At 31.9% G+C, this 15,860-nt stretch overlaps 2 protein-coding genes across 2 annotated transcripts; one reads left to right on the top strand and one right to left on the bottom strand.

The window, feature by feature from the left end:
• Positions 1 to 233: 233 nt before the first annotated feature.
• Positions 234 to 1,434, bottom strand: LOC146900509 (uncharacterized). Its single transcript, XM_085737508.1, has 3 exons — positions 1,343 to 1,434; positions 1,046 to 1,137; positions 234 to 772 (listed from the first exon to the last, which is right to left on the bottom strand). The coding sequence occupies exons 1-3, from the start codon at positions 1,368 to 1,370 to the stop codon at positions 470 to 472; spliced, it is 423 nt and encodes a 140-aa protein (XP_085593634.1). The 5' UTR covers positions 1,371 to 1,434; the 3' UTR covers positions 234 to 469.
• A 4,932-nt stretch (positions 1,435 to 6,366) lies between these two features.
• Positions 6,367 to 8,420, top strand: LOC146900508 (F-box/kelch-repeat protein At3g23880-like). Its single transcript, XM_085737429.1, has one exon. It carries the CDS (start codon positions 6,915 to 6,917, stop codon positions 8,076 to 8,078), a length of 1,164 nt encoding a protein of 387 aa, XP_085593555.1. The 5' UTR covers positions 6,367 to 6,914; the 3' UTR covers positions 8,079 to 8,420.
• The last annotated feature ends 7,440 nt before the right edge of the window (positions 8,421 to 15,860 follow it).

Raw genomic sequence — 15,860 nt, 5'->3', positions numbered from 1 at the left:
TTCATTTAATTAATTTTACATTTATGTCCAAATTAAAGACCCAACAACCAATAAGGGATTAATCCACAAATTATGATAATAAAAACAAAAGTAACATGTTCTCTTTCAACCACAGAAAAGAAGGGGATTAATTTTTTCTAACAATAGTTGCAAGTAGAAACAAGAATTCATTTAATTTTGCAAGTAAAAAAAAAAACAGAAAACACAACACCAACCGACCAAGCAATACAATACCCAAAATGAGAAATTAGAATACTTGATAACAAAACAAAGATTACATCCAAAAGTGCAATAACAACATAATTTAGGCCGAAATATCTTAAATAACTAAAAGGTGCAACAAGATGTGAGACATTAGAGCTTATCAAAGTCTTCTCCAATGTATGATAAAAAAGATCAAAGCATTAAAAAAATATCCAGAACGACTAACTGAAACATCGGGTCCATTGGAAGCACTTGCATCAAGAAATCAACGTTGCAACTTCAAACTTAATGGAGGAGTGTGCTTAGGATATTCAATTTCAACATCATACAAATCTTTGAGTTTAATTAGACAAAGTGATGGGTTTAGGTATGTAAGAGCAACCCAAGCTCCTGATGTAACATTGTAAACATCGCTTAATCGATGCCAACCGTCTTTAAAATACACTTTGCCATTTTCCTTCTCCACTTTTACTTCAATCTCATTTCTATTGGGATCACGAAGGGTTACATATGTCCCTACTTGCTCACCAAACTCCCTTGCAAAACACGATGGCAACTTTTCTCTTGTCTATAAAAGAATTTATTAAAAGTTTAGGTTATAATAGTATATATGTAATATTGATGACATTGAATTTTGTTTTTTATACGACAAACTTGATAACAATTTCAATACAAAATAGCAATTAGTACAGGAAATATAAGCACGAAAATAGCTAGACAATAGTGTGCATGCAAGCTAGCATTTACGCAAGAATAACATAAACTACATATATAATAGGTATTCATCAAAGATCTAGTACAACAAAAGAATAACAAAAGTAAAACACACAAAGACACTTACACTGGGTGGATAGAATTCCATCCTATAAGTTCGAAATTTCAACAGGTTTGAGAGCAAAGACTTGTTGTACTCATCCTCAACATCAATTGCAACTGTTTTGTGAGAAGGGAAATTAAAATCACAATTACAGATCAAAGATATATTTAATAGCATGAACTAAAACATAATGATATTTATCAAAAGAGAGAAATATTTTTATGCAACTGCGTTTGTGGAAGGCATAATCAAATTCATGAACCTTCTAGTTTAGCAAAGTACATTTCCTAAAAAAAAAAAAAATTAAGTTTAGCAAAGTACCTGTAGCATCTTGCTGGTTGAACGCCATAATAGTTGACAAGAGCTAGCCAATTGAGTCTATTTGATGCGTTAGTAATTCGTGTTGTCTCCATTGCTTATGTAGTTGAATTTGTATAGATGCAATACAAAGTTAATTAAATGATCTTAGAGTTTCGATGCATTTATCATGTGACTATATAGTGTACCGCTTTTTCTTCATGGGAACTATCTATATGCATTTATATTGTTTGGCATTCACAATGCAACTTATATTCAATTTTTTTTGAAAATAACTTATATTCAAATTATGTTTGTTTGTAATTCAGATTTTATATTATACACCATTCTTAATTATAAGACTATTTACAAAAGTATTTGTCCTTTAATACTCCCTCCGTTCCAATATCTAAACACTCTTTTGATTAAAAATTTGTCTCTAATTATAAACTATTTTCAAATTATTAGATGAATTTATTTTTTTTCTTTCATAAATATACCTTTAATAAATACTATAAACTTGTCTTGAAATATGAAAAGTCAAATTTAATACACATACAAACAAAGGACAATTTGATAATATTTGTAACGCCTGTTTTATTTAATCGATTATTTTAATGAGTTTTAGAATATATTTTTGGCGTGATTTATATGAGATTTATGTGATTTTAAAGAATTTTATGAGATGTTGTGACTTATTTTATTATTTAATAAAATAAGATTTGAAAATAAAAATAAATATTGAGATGGGGGGAGGTTTTGTGAATTTAGAGAGTTTAGTGGTAGAAAGATGAAATAAGATAAAATAGATGAGGTGTTATAAATAGGAGAAGTTAGGTTAGAAAGAAACAGAACGTACGATCAGTTTTTGGTGAAAAAGGGAGAAAAAGTCAAAAGAAGAGAAGAAGACCTAAGAGCTGCGATTTTCATCTATTAAGGTAAGGGTGAGACTAACTTTCAGTAATATTACGTCTATGATTCTGATAATTAGATTTAACATGATGTAGGATGAGTTTGTGGGGATTGACAATTAGGGTTTAGAGAGCGATTTTGATGATTAGACGATGAAAACTTGTTGAATTGATGTAAAAATTGTGTACAGACCTTAGATAATCCATAGGATGATAATTATAATCAGTTTTGAGGTTAGAACCAAGAGATTAGGTGAATTTTTGGAAAAATCTGCATTCTGCACGAGCATGACATTCATCGCTCGCAACTGCGAGCAGCATAGCTCGCCTCGCTAGCTAAGAACATCATCGCTCGCCTCGCAAGCAAATCGCTCGCCACAACGAGTAACCCAGGAGCTCGCCACCGCGAGAAAAGTAGCTCGCCTCGCGAGCAAATGCGTTTTGGAGGTCCAGAGAGGTGGTTTTGCTCGCCCTCGCGAGCAATGGTACTCGCCTCGCGAGTTAAGCTGTTAGTTGCCCCAAATTATTTTCCTTGCGATTCCCTTCGCACGTGTAGTCTTGAGATGACCTTGGGGGTATTAGATGAAAGTTATTTATGTTATTAGAAGCTGTCCAGAAAGCCCGAATTAAGATGATTAATATTATTAGTAATGAGAGATTGTTATATATGCATTAAATGAAATTGTTTACGATGATTAAGTTGATGTGATTCATTCTTTAATGATGTTATGATATATAAGGACTGTTATATGCTGCATATGTTGCTATTTTGTTGTTGTTGACCATTAATGTCATAAGGTCGTGAGTGTCAGTCTAAGTTGTAAAGTTATAAGATGTTGTCCAAGTTATTGGAATTATAAGAGATGTTCATGATGTTGTCTAAGTTGTAGGAAGTTGAGTCCATGCATACTCATTAAATATGGGGGTTTGATGCCCTGAAGCCATTGCTCAAAATTACGTTGGGGGCTTTATGCACTTGAGCTTTTGCTCAATTTAGATGGGGGCTTGATGCCCTGGAGCCTTTTTACGCTCAAATATGTTGGGGGCTTGATGCCCTGAATTGGTACCACATGCATTTGCATATCAAGATGATTTAAGATGGTAAGAGTTGCATTGTCGAGTCGAGTTGTTAGGATTGATTTATAAGTTGATCATGAAGTTGACGTTGATGTTTGATTATGAAACTGTTTATGATAATGATATGATGCTATATGATCATTGTTTGATATGTTGATGATGTTTATGTTGTTAAATGTAATTTGATGAATTATATGCTTAATATTGTTGTTTGTGAATCTCACCCTTTCTCCTTGAAAATGTTGCTCTTCGTATGGGTAACTTGCAGGTAACCAAGATTAGTTGCGGTCGTGAGTGGACTCCTCACAAGTGTGTCTTAGGTGCTCTGATACGTAACTGGATGGGAATTTTGTTGTTGTTTTCTGTTCCTTACGTATTACTTAAGAAGATTTTTCATGAATTATTATTGAACTAAGTTTCTTTGAGATTTTATGTTGAGGCCCTTGTGCCAAGGATTATTTAAGATGTTGAATTATTCCGCTGCGAAGTTTTAAATATTACGTTGTTGGATTTCGAAGGATAAATGTTTATTTATTCCGTTTATGATTTTATGAAAAGAATGTGACACTCCGTTTATGTTGAATTACTCTGATTTTTATTATGAAATTTTTATGTTGGGAAAGCGAGGTGTTACAATATTAACACACAAAATAGACACATTAATTGCACTAACAATTTTTCTTAAGAAATGTGTAAAATTCAAAGGGTGCTTATATACAAGGACGGATGGAGTACAAATTTGTAGATGGATTTATTACTTATTTTCCAACTATATTCTTAATTAATACTATCAATGTATCTTGGAATGTGAAAATTTAATATTAAATATATCTATACACAAAAGACAATTTTGAAATAGACGCGTATAATTGTGAGAACTTTATTACTCCATTTTTTTTATATCTCAATTTTTTTGTACTTAAATGGATCTCACATGTACGCATCACTCATTTATAATTTTTTTTTAATATTAGTATTTTTTTGTGGTGAAATAAAGATAGTTGAGGGATCGAACTCGCGACTTTAAAGTAGTTCAAAATAACTTAAACCATTGCAACACGTGCGATCCACACAAATCCCCCCAATCCAGCACCCACACAAATGTATTAAGTGGGACTCATTAATCATCTATCAATAACTCTATATCATTACACTTTAATATTATAATATTAAAATAATGTGGATCCCATTTCAGATTGGAGGTCTCATAATTGAGACATTGTTCCGATTAGGTACTCAAAATAATTCTTCCCAAATTGAGGTACCTAATTGGTATCAGGTCTTGTTGTAGTATGACTCAAAATTGAAATTCTGGAAGTGCCAAAAATCGACAGCCGATTTGGCTAAATCGAAGCCCAATTCTTGACTGTTTTTTAGCCTTTCCATTAGACAATTTTTGGGCCCGGTTTGTGAAAATCGGTGCCCGATTTAGGGATGCTTTTACTATAAATATAAACCTTGTAACAGATGTAAACCTTGAGAGAGAGAGGAGGGGGGGGGGGGGGGGGGGGAAACAAGGGTTTAGAAGCCAACAAGAAAACTAAGGTTTGTAGATAATTATCTTGGTAACAAACACTAGGGTTGAGATTGATTCACCTTGGAGAAACACTATTAGGATTGAGTCTCTTGGTCACAGGAAGTGATTGAGACTTTTGGTAAAATTAGGTTTAGAGACTAATTATTGTAACACCTTTTTTATATCTCTTTGTAAAGTTATTCATTATTATAGTGGAATGGGTAGATGAGCTCTCTCCCCCAAACTAGGTCAGTATTGAACCGAACTGGGTAAACAAATTTTCGTGTGTTCTCTCTCTCTCTCTCTCTCTCTCTCTCTTCTCCTCCCTTTTCTATCTCTCTCTCTCTCTCTCTCCCTTCTCTCTCTCTCTCTCTCTCTCTCTCTCTCTCTCTCTCTTTCTAGCTCTCCCGTAAAAAATAAAGCAAAATAAATTAAAGAGTCTTTATTGAGATTTTGTGAAAGAGAGTGTGTTAAAAGACTTTGTAGGATTTTGATGACTTTGATAATTTTAAAAGACTATTCAGGATTTCAATGGATTTAATTCATAAGATTTTAAAGGATTTGAAATGATTTTATGAATTTCAAAAGATTTCAACAAATTCTATGAATTTTAAGAAATAATTAAAAAAAATGATCATAACATACTCTCTTTCACAAAATCTCAATAAAGACTCTTTTATTTATTTTACTTTATTTTTTACGGGAGAACTAGAGAGAGAGAGAGAGAGAGAGAGAGAGAGAGAGAGAGAGTGATAGAGAAGGGAGGAGAAGAGAGAGAGAGAGAGAGAGAGAGAGAGAGAAGGGAGGAGAGAGAGGGAGAGATAATAAAATGTTAAAAGAAAAAACAATCCTAAGAAATCTCATGTTTTCATGAAAGACTTTTTCATGCTAAAATTTCACTAGAAAATCCCACAAAATCCATCAAAATCTGAGTTATTAAACAATCCTTCAAAATTTGAAAGATTTTGAATACCACTAGACTTTTTTAAAGTGATTAAGAGTCTTGATTGAATACCACAAGATTTATTTTAAATGACAAAGAGTCTTGATTGAATAACACAAAACTTTTTTTTAATTGGAAAGAGTCTTGATTGAATACCACAAGACTTTTTCATGATAAAAAAATCTTTTAAAATCCCTTTGAATCATGATCCAATACACCCCCCCCCCCCCCCCCCCCCCCCCCAAAGATTATGTCACAGAAGAAAACAGGAGGAAATTTCCACTGAAAACAATCCCTGATCTTGCCCCCACTAGTAGAAATTTATGGATATATCACTACATTAATGCGCATCCATTGATTTATTTACAAAAACTCAACTAAAACTAATGAAAACTTGCTAGAATGACTTTAAATTGACTCATAAACAATGTCAAAAACACTATATGACTTACCGTCATCAAGTATATGATGGAAATGAGAGAAATTGTGAGAAAATCATTGTTATTTATATTAAGCCTATGTCATCCATTCATATAGGATTTTTAAAACATTGTCTGCCAACGAAGAGAGAAAAAAACAAAGAAGAAATAAAGAGAAGGAAAAACCTAGTAGGATGACGCCATCGGGAAAAATAAAGTAGGATATTTGTTTTCACTATAGAGTGTGTTAGTTTTTTTTTTTTTTAACCAGGTTATTACATAGAGTGTGTTAGTTTTTTGTTTTTTTGTTTTTTGTAACTAGGTTATTACAAAATATACCCTATCCACTCTATAAATAACGACAATAGTTTTTTTTTTTCTCCTTAAAAAATGACAATAGTTTTTCTTTTTAAAGGAAAATAACGACAATAGTTGTTCCTTAAAAATAAAAATGGTTGTAGGACTTTGTTTTTATTAGACATAAAAGCTTTGTACCATCAAAAGTTGTGAAAGAGTTTGTTGAATAAAATTAGGATGTTTCTGTTAGAGGTTTATTTATCTTATTCTATTTCAATAGTACTGTTTTTAAGGATTTCTATTCATAGTTATAGATAATAACAAACAAAAATAGGTAACGTTGAAGCTATTTATCAAATTAGGGTTTAGGGTTGATGCTACTGCAACTGCATCGCATACCATACGATAATAGTTACGTTTCAATCCAATCTCAATGTCTGATGTTCTACAGATTGAACAACATCCATGCACACGTCATTTCGATGACAATTCGCTGATTTTACCTGAAGAACTCATCGTCGAGATCCTTCGGAGGCTTCCTGTGAGATCTCTCCTGCAATTAAAGTGTATATGCAAATCATGGAAAACGCTAATCTCCGATTCCCAATTTGCAAAAAATCAACTTCGATTCTCAACCGAAAATCCAAGCATAACCCATCATCAATTGGTCTTTTCCTTTAAATCAGAAATTGTAACTTACCCTTTGAAGCAATTATTCGAAAACTCATCAACCCGTCGTGTTAGTTTATTCGAAATTCCATCAACCCATCGTGTTAAACCCGTTAGTTTATTCGGCGTTATGAGGCACGAATATCGTATTATAGGTTCATGCAATGGGTTGTTGTGTCTATTCGATAGCCGTCAACTTTGTGTCAAATTGTGCAACCCTTTTATGAGGTTGAAATCCAGCAAATCTCCAAAAGCTTTTTGGCTTGATTGGGTGATCAAGTATTATGGCTTTGGCTATGATCAAGTTAATGACAATTACAAGGTGCTAGTAGTTGTGCAAAATAAGGATGATTTCAGGGAAACTTTCACAAAAATTTATACCTTTGGTAAAGGTTCTTGGAAAACCATTCAGAATTTCCCCTATACTTCCACTAGTTCCTTAGGGAAATTTGTTGGTGGCACTCTGAATTGGATAGTTGAAAAAAGAGGTGTTGGTTCTAATCAGAACGTGATTCTTTCCTTTGATTTGGAGAAGGAAACTTATGGGGAAGTGATGCTGCCTCAGAATGAGGGCGAGAATTCGTGTACACGACGCAAGCTGTGTGTTTTGAGCAATTGTCTTTGTGTGTGTGACACTTTTGCCTCTGAAAAAATTGATTGGGTTGTATGGTTGATGAAAGAGTATGGAGTTGTTGAGTCATGGACTAAATTGATCATCATCCCTCATGGGGAGTTCGCGATGAATTTTGCTATTGTTAAGCCCTTGTTCATTTCAGAAAATGGTTTTGTTCTTCTATTAAACAAATTCTTTTCCCAACTGATCTTATACAACTTAAATGGTGGTGGGTTGAGTTATCCTTTGATAAGGAACACATGTGAACCTGATGCGCACATTTACTGTGAGAGTCTGGTATCACCTCGATGGTAAATCACATAAGTAGATGTGCATTTCTGTTTAATTATCAGTAATATTTATGGTTAAATTGAAGTTAAAGTTTGCAGTGATCTTCTTTTCATTTGATTTACGATTAAAGAACCTTGTTAGGGTTCTCATGTCCCTCCTAGTTATTATTAAGCATCATGTATTGAATAAAAGCATTGAATATGCTATATCATTGTCAAATATGATTTGCCCTCCAATTTGATGTACAGTAATATTTAAATGTTCAACTTTGTTACGATAACTAGCAATGTTGAACTGGACCATACAATTATCTACTATTACATTAACAATGTCATTATATTATAAGATTGCTATGTGTTGTGGTTATGATTATTTGAGTGACAAGTACATTGTTGTGCTTGTTTTTCGTTGTGATAATGTTGACAGAACCATTTCTGTAGTTTATGCATTTGGTGATTGTTCTTTGAAAACAATTGAGAATTTGAGTTTCTTGTGTTATCCCACACTTATGATAACGTGCCAAATTGATGTGATCCTAAAATTCTCTCTCTTGACAAGAATAATAAAATCATTGTTGAATAAAAGAACCAAATTATTTTTGGTTCAAATTTTTATTTTCGTAAGTCATTATGTATCTGTCTTGTATTCATCATATCTAGAGCTCTGCAACTCCGATTGAGGTGATCTTTGAAGCGTTGGAATGGGTACAAAATCATCTACATTTCATATGTCGGACTCAGAAGCAAAATCGGCGTATATCATGGTGTAAAAATAGGATTAAAGTGGAGGACGTGATTAAATGAAGGAGCTGAAGCAAAAGAGGTGAAACACAATTAATTTGAGTAGTTGAAGAGCATAATCTGAAGCAAAAGTAACAGCCATGAGTGTGTAACTTCAAGAATTGATTCAGCCACCTTAAGTCAAAACCAATAAATTTGTAACATTTCCTTGCAATAATTAGCCACATAAGAGTTATTTCATTAATCATCATACAATTGTAAGCTTTTCAGCATTCTAGCCTATTACCTATATAAAGGTGGCGAAAATAATGAATAGGATATGTAGAATTTTGATAAAAATTACACTATGTGTGTTTTGAGTGAGAGTTTTCTCCTCTTTGAGTTCTTGGATTAGAACTTGTCTATCGAATCTTATCAATGGCTTCCTTACCATTGTGGTGATTCCTCCTAGCTTAGCATTCCTTCTTGGATTGGAAGTGAGTGTGACGCCTTCTTTCACCATTTCTTTCCCCAAATCCATCTTTTTATTTTACTTTTATTCCTATACAATTTTCTGTCCTTTATCATTTGGTATTCAGAGCTAGGTTTCGTTGGGACTGATTTTTATTTTTCAATTTCAAAATCTTTTTCATTTGCATATTATCCTTGAAATTTCTTCATCTCAGTTTTTTTTGAAGTATTAAACAAAAAAAAATATGGCTCATGAAGTTCAAGCTTCAATTGAATATTTTGATAAAGTATGGAGAGAAAAATGGCTTGAGAATATCAAGAGAAGATCAAGTCCTTCTTCTGCTCTTAGAGAGTCACAAAGAAATCGGAGAGAGGAAATGAGGGCAATAATTGATAGAGGAATGGCTGATATCTCTAAAATACTAGAGGAAAATCTCTTTCAAATCCAAAATAATTTTAAAAAAGAGATAGAAGAAAAAGAAAGTCATGAGGAAGAAGTGAAAAGGAAGGGAAAAAGAAGAAATAAAAGAATCTGATGAAAAAGAAGCAGATGAAAAAAAAGAGAGAAAAGAAGGTGTTGAAGAAGTCGAGAGAAAAGAAGAGAAAAAGGAGAGTCAGAATGAAAATCAAGAAAAAAATAGTTCGAAGTTTTGGCCTACTATTACATTAGTACCTTCTTCTAAGTTGGTTTGTGTTTTCAAATGTTGGGATTCTTCTTCTAATATTATTCAATTGCCTAACATTTCTTTATGTCATGAAGGAAACAAAGTCAATGAAGAAACTTTTTCTCAACAGGTGGAAGGAAATTATGAGATTTGGAACGATTATTATGTCCAAAAATCAAAAGTGGATGAAAATCAAGCAAATTCTTCCAATAAAAGTGAAGAGCTCTCTAAAGTTGAAGTTACATGTGATGGATTCTATAGATTTGTTTTTGACCCAGGAGGTATTCAAGCTGTAAATTCGAGGTCGAATTCTCTTGAAGAGGGAGAGTATGATGTGATCCTAAAATTCTCTGTCTTGACAAGAATAATAAAATCATTGTTGAATAAAAGAACCAAATTATTTTTGGTTCAAATTTTTATTTTCGTAAGTTATTATGTATCTGTCTTGTATTCATCATATCTAGAGCTCTGCAACTCCGATTGAGGTGATCTTTGAAGCGTTGGAAAGGGTACAAAATCATCTACATTTCATATGTTGGACTCAGAAGCAAAATCGGCGTATATCATGGTGTAAAAATGGGATTAAAGTGGAGGACGTGATTAAATGAAGGAGCTGAAGCAAAAGAGGTGAAACACAATTAATTTGAGTAGTTGAAGAGCATAATCTGAAGCAAAAGTAACAGCCATGAGTGTGTAACTTCAAGAATTGATTCAGCCACCTTAAGTCAAAACCAATAAATTTGTAACATTTCCTTGCAATAATTAGCCACATAAGAGTTGTTTCATTAATCATCATATAATTGTAAGCTTTTCAGCATTCTAGCCTATTACCTATATAAAGGGGGCGAAAATAATGAATAGGATATGTAGAATTTTGATAAAAATTACACTATGTGTGTTTTGAGTGAGAGTTTTCTCCTCTTTGAGTTCTTGGATTAGAACTTGTCTATCGAATCTTATCAATGGCTTCCTTACCATTGTGGCGATTCCTCCTAGCTTAGCATTCCTTCTTGGATTGGAAGTGAGTGTGACGCCTTCTTTCACCATTTCTTTCCCCAAATCCATCTTTTTATTTTACTTTTATTCCTATACAATTTTCTGTCCTTTATCACAAATATGATTGTCCCTCCAAGTTGATGTCGCTACTCAACAATGTGTACATGCATAAAGAAGTATTTTTTTAAGGGTTGTGTTTACTTGTGTTCTTAGGGCACATGTTAAGTACCTAAAGTGAAAATATTTTCTAAATTTTTGTTCACTCAATTTATTATATATTCAAATATTTTATTTAATGTACATATTCCAACAAAAAGTTATTATATTTGATTCATTAACTTATGTCTTAAAGACACAAGTTAGCTTTCCCCTTTTTTAATAATAAAAAGAAAATTGATAAAAAAATATTGATTATTTTAAGGATGAGAAATTCTAATATGGCCACAAGACCAAATAAATAGTATTTGGTCACACACACATACAGAAACATTATTTTAATAATAAAGAGGAAATTGATAAAATAATGATTGAATATTTTGAGGATGGTCTTTTTATGTGTGTGTGTCCAAACACTATAGATTTGGTCTTGTGACCATAGAAGAATATCTCTTTAAGGATAATGTATTTATGTGTGTGTGCTCAAACACTAATTTATTTGGTTTTGTGACCATAGAAAAATAGTGACTCAAAAATGGGTAGCTTAGAAGAACATAAAGAGTGAGAAGGTTTGGTGGGGACAATTTAGTACATACATATTGTGTTTGTTTCACTTGATATTGATTTTTGATGTCATTAATGTCTTTGGATCCATCTCTCTCAACCTTTCATCATCTCTCATCTAAATAATTTATTGGGTATGGCTAATCAGTGCCCTCATAGGGTAATGGTTAAGGAATCTACAAATATAAATTTTGTCTTGGGAATATAAGGTGTTACTTTTGATAAAGTAATTATTATACAACTAAATTTTTCATGAAAACTTACTTGTTTTAAATGTTTAACCATTGTCCTTGCGGCATTGGTTATCATTCTCCAATTTTATTTAAGGGTCTTGTTAACGAGTGCCCCCCGAGGCACTCTTTAAGCATTCCTAATGAAAAAATTATTCTTTAAAAAAAAGTAAAGACTTCAATTTTCAATGCAATAAATACACAAACTTTCATAAAATCTTACCAATTTGGGTTTTTAAAGAGTGTCCCGGAGGCACTCATTAACATTTCTCTTTATTTAATCATTTATCTATCATTCTCTCATATAAAATAGACTAAAAACACCAATGACATAAAAAACCAGTAACGCCCAAATGAAATTAGTTGTTTGGTTTTTCTATGAGTTTGGTGATTTTGTTAACTTTGTCTCTATCTCTTCATAATCAATAATTCTCTCATCAAACTAATTTATTTTAATTATTCATATATAATTTTCTCTCATCTAAAATACACTTAAGTCACTAAAATCACTAAAACTCAAAGTCACACAAGTATTTTCCATCTTTTTGCTATATGTTTTATAGAAGTTCACGTGCCTGAGTTAAGCTATAATAATGAATATATGAAGGTTTTGGTTAGAGCTAACCCCAAACTTTTCCTCTAAAAGAATACACCAAGAATTAATTTGACAAGAATATAGTCATTTCTTGTTTAAGAGTCTAGTGGTTAGAATTACATCTTATAAGTGTGAGAAATCTGAAGTTCGAACTTCAACCGCTACATATTAATTTACAATTTATTTGTGTGAAAACTAATACAAACACGTACATTAACATTATTACATGTTCTACTTTTTCCTGAGTTTTTTTAGCATTATCAAATATATGTTTGGCTTCAATGCAAATTTGTTCTCTATTTAAAAAATAAATAAAATTTTGATCCTCATTTTAAAATTCAGTATTTGGTCCCACAATTTTAAGTTTCTTCATTTTTGGTCTGCCACCCATTTTAAAGTCAAGTTTCATAATGCATCCTTGTGACTAATGATGTAGCAACACCTAGGTGGACAATTTTATTATACACTAGTTACAAACCCGTGCTTCGCACGAGGTTCAATAACGTTTTTGACAAAATATTATATTGAAAGGATAGATTGTGAAATGACAGATAATTATAAATCATAATACAATATTTAGAGTACTCTTGCATTACGGATTACAAAATTAAATCTTCAAAATGGCTTGATCACGAGTAACAAATGAAAACATATTTAGTTAGCGGTAGAAACAATTTTCTTGTAATAATTGATATCTATCTATAAACCAATGAAAACCCTATTACCAAAGCTACCTGATTTATGTCATTTTGACTTTCAGCTTCAACGTATATAAATCCTTTCATATGATCTACAGTAAAGGCAGATATTAACTGCAATTTAGTATCCAGTTCTTTCAGGTGAACAAACTTCTGCATCAGACAGATAGCTGAAAGTCTCTCTACCTGATTTATATCATTTTGTGTTTTAGCTTCAACGTATATAAATCTTTTCACATGATCTACAGGAAAGGCTAGGGATGTCAATGAATACCCATGGGTACGGATAATATGATACATGTCCCCACCCTGTTGGATAAATATGATACCCGTGCCCGCCCCGTATCCTCGTGGGTGCCCACTATACGGATACCCGTGGGTATTGAGGTATCCATGGATACCCATGAAGTTTTGAATTTATTTATTTTTTGGTACAAATAATAACTTTTTTTAATTACCAAAGAACTTTAACTTTTAAACATCCATACATAATCCATTCAAAATTTCATAATCCATAGAAAATTCATGATTCTTATATAATCTATATGTTTTATGATGTGAATGAAGTGGAAACGGCGAACTTAATAAGATGAATTAAAAAATTTAAAATTAAAATAGGTTATTATTGAGGATTTTTAGGTGGGCGGTAAAATTTTCTTCAATAAGGTAACAACTTTAAGTAATAAAATACGATATATAAAGATATTTTAGTAATTTGAGGAAATGTTGGTTGTAAGCAGGCATGATCAGGGAATTAAGGGAAGAAATTTCATTCATAATTGGAATATAAAATTACAATAGTATTTCTCACTAAAGTATTTTTCCATACCAAAATGGTAACAAAATATAAACCCATTACAAAATTGTACATGTACAACATAAATTCAAGATAAAACCCAACAAATGTTTGATTCTAAAAAATATAGTCAATTTCTCTTTTAGTATTCATAAAAAAGTAAAATATAGTTTTAGTCCATACTGAATTTTTTTTTTAATTGTGAATAAACTTTTAAGTCTTTTAATATTTTTTACACACTTGTTTAAAATATTATAAAAATTTCCTCCGCAATAAATTACTTCAAAATTTCGTTTGCCAGGTCCATTATTTTATGGAATTAGGCCTTCTTTAAATTGAGATTATTTCGAGCTTATGGAAAATAGCTCATGTAAATAAATAATTTTTTTTTTAATTTATAAGCTCTCGCTTATTACGAATAAAAGGAAGATCAAATAAAATGTTCATAATGATGGTTTAGTAGACATTGAAATTTTTATACAAGTGAGTACTCCTTTTTTAAGGGATTCACTAATAAAAACTTTCAAGAATAAACTTATTATCCACAAAATATATACTACATAATGCAAAATAATAAAATAGAATTAACTTGAACCAATTAGCATTAAACCCTTATTTTCCGCATATAAAATTGAGTCGTGACATTTTCTAATAAATAGGGCCAAAATAATCTTCAAAGATTTTCTTATAATAAGGATAGAGATAATACAACACAAGAATACTAAGATCAAGAAAATGTGAATGTATTGCATGGAGACTCCCTTGCAAAGCAAATGCTTATTATTCCCTGTGGAGACGATACAAAAATACTTATTTCTCCATGCAATACTTAGATTTTGGTTTTGGAAGTTGGATCTTTATTTCTTTGTTGAGACATCACAAGTGTAATGAATCCTTCCTTTTCAATCCATCCTTGCAAGGCTTCCATGATGATGTGTAGCTAAATACCCTTTGTTGGGATGTGAGGTACTTGATCCTTGCAAACATGTAATCTTTTGATCTTGCAATATATGGTTCTATCAATTTATATTCAATATTGTTGTTGTTCTTGTTCTTAATGCTTTCAATGAGATTCAAGATGCTTTGGACACAAACTCTTGAATCTAGAGCTAGAGTAGCAATATATCTTAGGTTAACTTCTTTGACAACTTTGTTAATCTTGTGATAATCACCATAATCAAGAGTTTAATGCTTTCGGATGCTTAATCAGGCTGGACACGGTCGATTAAGTTATCCGATCGACTTTGTTATCGTTTAAGGGATTTGGACACGAATGTTTAAACGATAACTTAGAAATAATTATATCACTTTGGACACGAAGGGTAGTTTAGAATTGATTGTGATAATGTTGTTTACAAAGCTAGAATTCGTATGGATCATTAGGTTACGTGTGACGCTTGGTTAAGGAACGCTACTCCTAACAAGTTTCAATCCTTATTTATCTCAACTTTTACTTTTTGCCATTAGTTTAGTTAGTTACATTTCAATTCAAACAAACAAATACTCTTAATACTTGGAATGATAGTCGATGTTAAACTGTCATTGATAACGCATTATTCCCTGTGGAGACGATACAAAAATACTTATCTCGTTTGATGCAAAACTACTTCATCAAAATGGCGCCGTTGCCGGGGAATGGTGTTTAGTTATCATAGATAGAACGATTGATTTATCGTTTTAAGCATTTGTATATAATCCGTAAATATTTTTCTTTATTTGATAGTTGTTTGTACTAACCCCTTGTTGATAAACAAAGAAAAGTTTCTTGTTAGTTGTTCCGTTTTAGGATCACCACCTAGCCAAAATCATGGCTGATCATGGTTACTTCAACTTCTATACTCCACCCGAGTATGAATCCTATCCTCAGTATCAGCAACATTCTTATGAAGATGAGAGATACAAGGTGATAGAAGATA

This window comes from Medicago sativa, chromosome 8 (genome assembly GCF_051527215.1).
Source record: "Medicago sativa cultivar Bolivia chromosome 8, Bolivia_mono, whole genome shotgun sequence".
NCBI classification, from domain to species: Eukaryota; Viridiplantae; Streptophyta; class Magnoliopsida; order Fabales; family Fabaceae; genus Medicago; species Medicago sativa.
This window is presented reverse-complemented; position numbering and strand designations above follow the sequence as displayed.

Bases quoted from the DNA above. Each gene is read 5' to 3' on its own strand.
- LOC146900509 (XM_085737508.1), bottom strand. From the start codon at position 1,370: ATGGCGTTCAACCAGCAAGATGCTACAG. The intron at 1,138-1,342 runs GTACTTTGCTAA...CTCACAAAACAG, and splicing joins CAACCAGCAAGATGCTACAG to TTGCAATTGATGTTGAGGAT. The intron at 773-1,045 runs GTAAGTGTCTTT...ATTCTTTTATAG, and splicing joins TGGAATTCTATCCACCCAGT to ACAAGAGAAAAGTTGCCATC.
- LOC146900508 (XM_085737429.1), top strand. From the start codon at position 6,915: ATGTCTGATGTTCTACAGATTGAACAACATCCATGCACACGTCATTTC.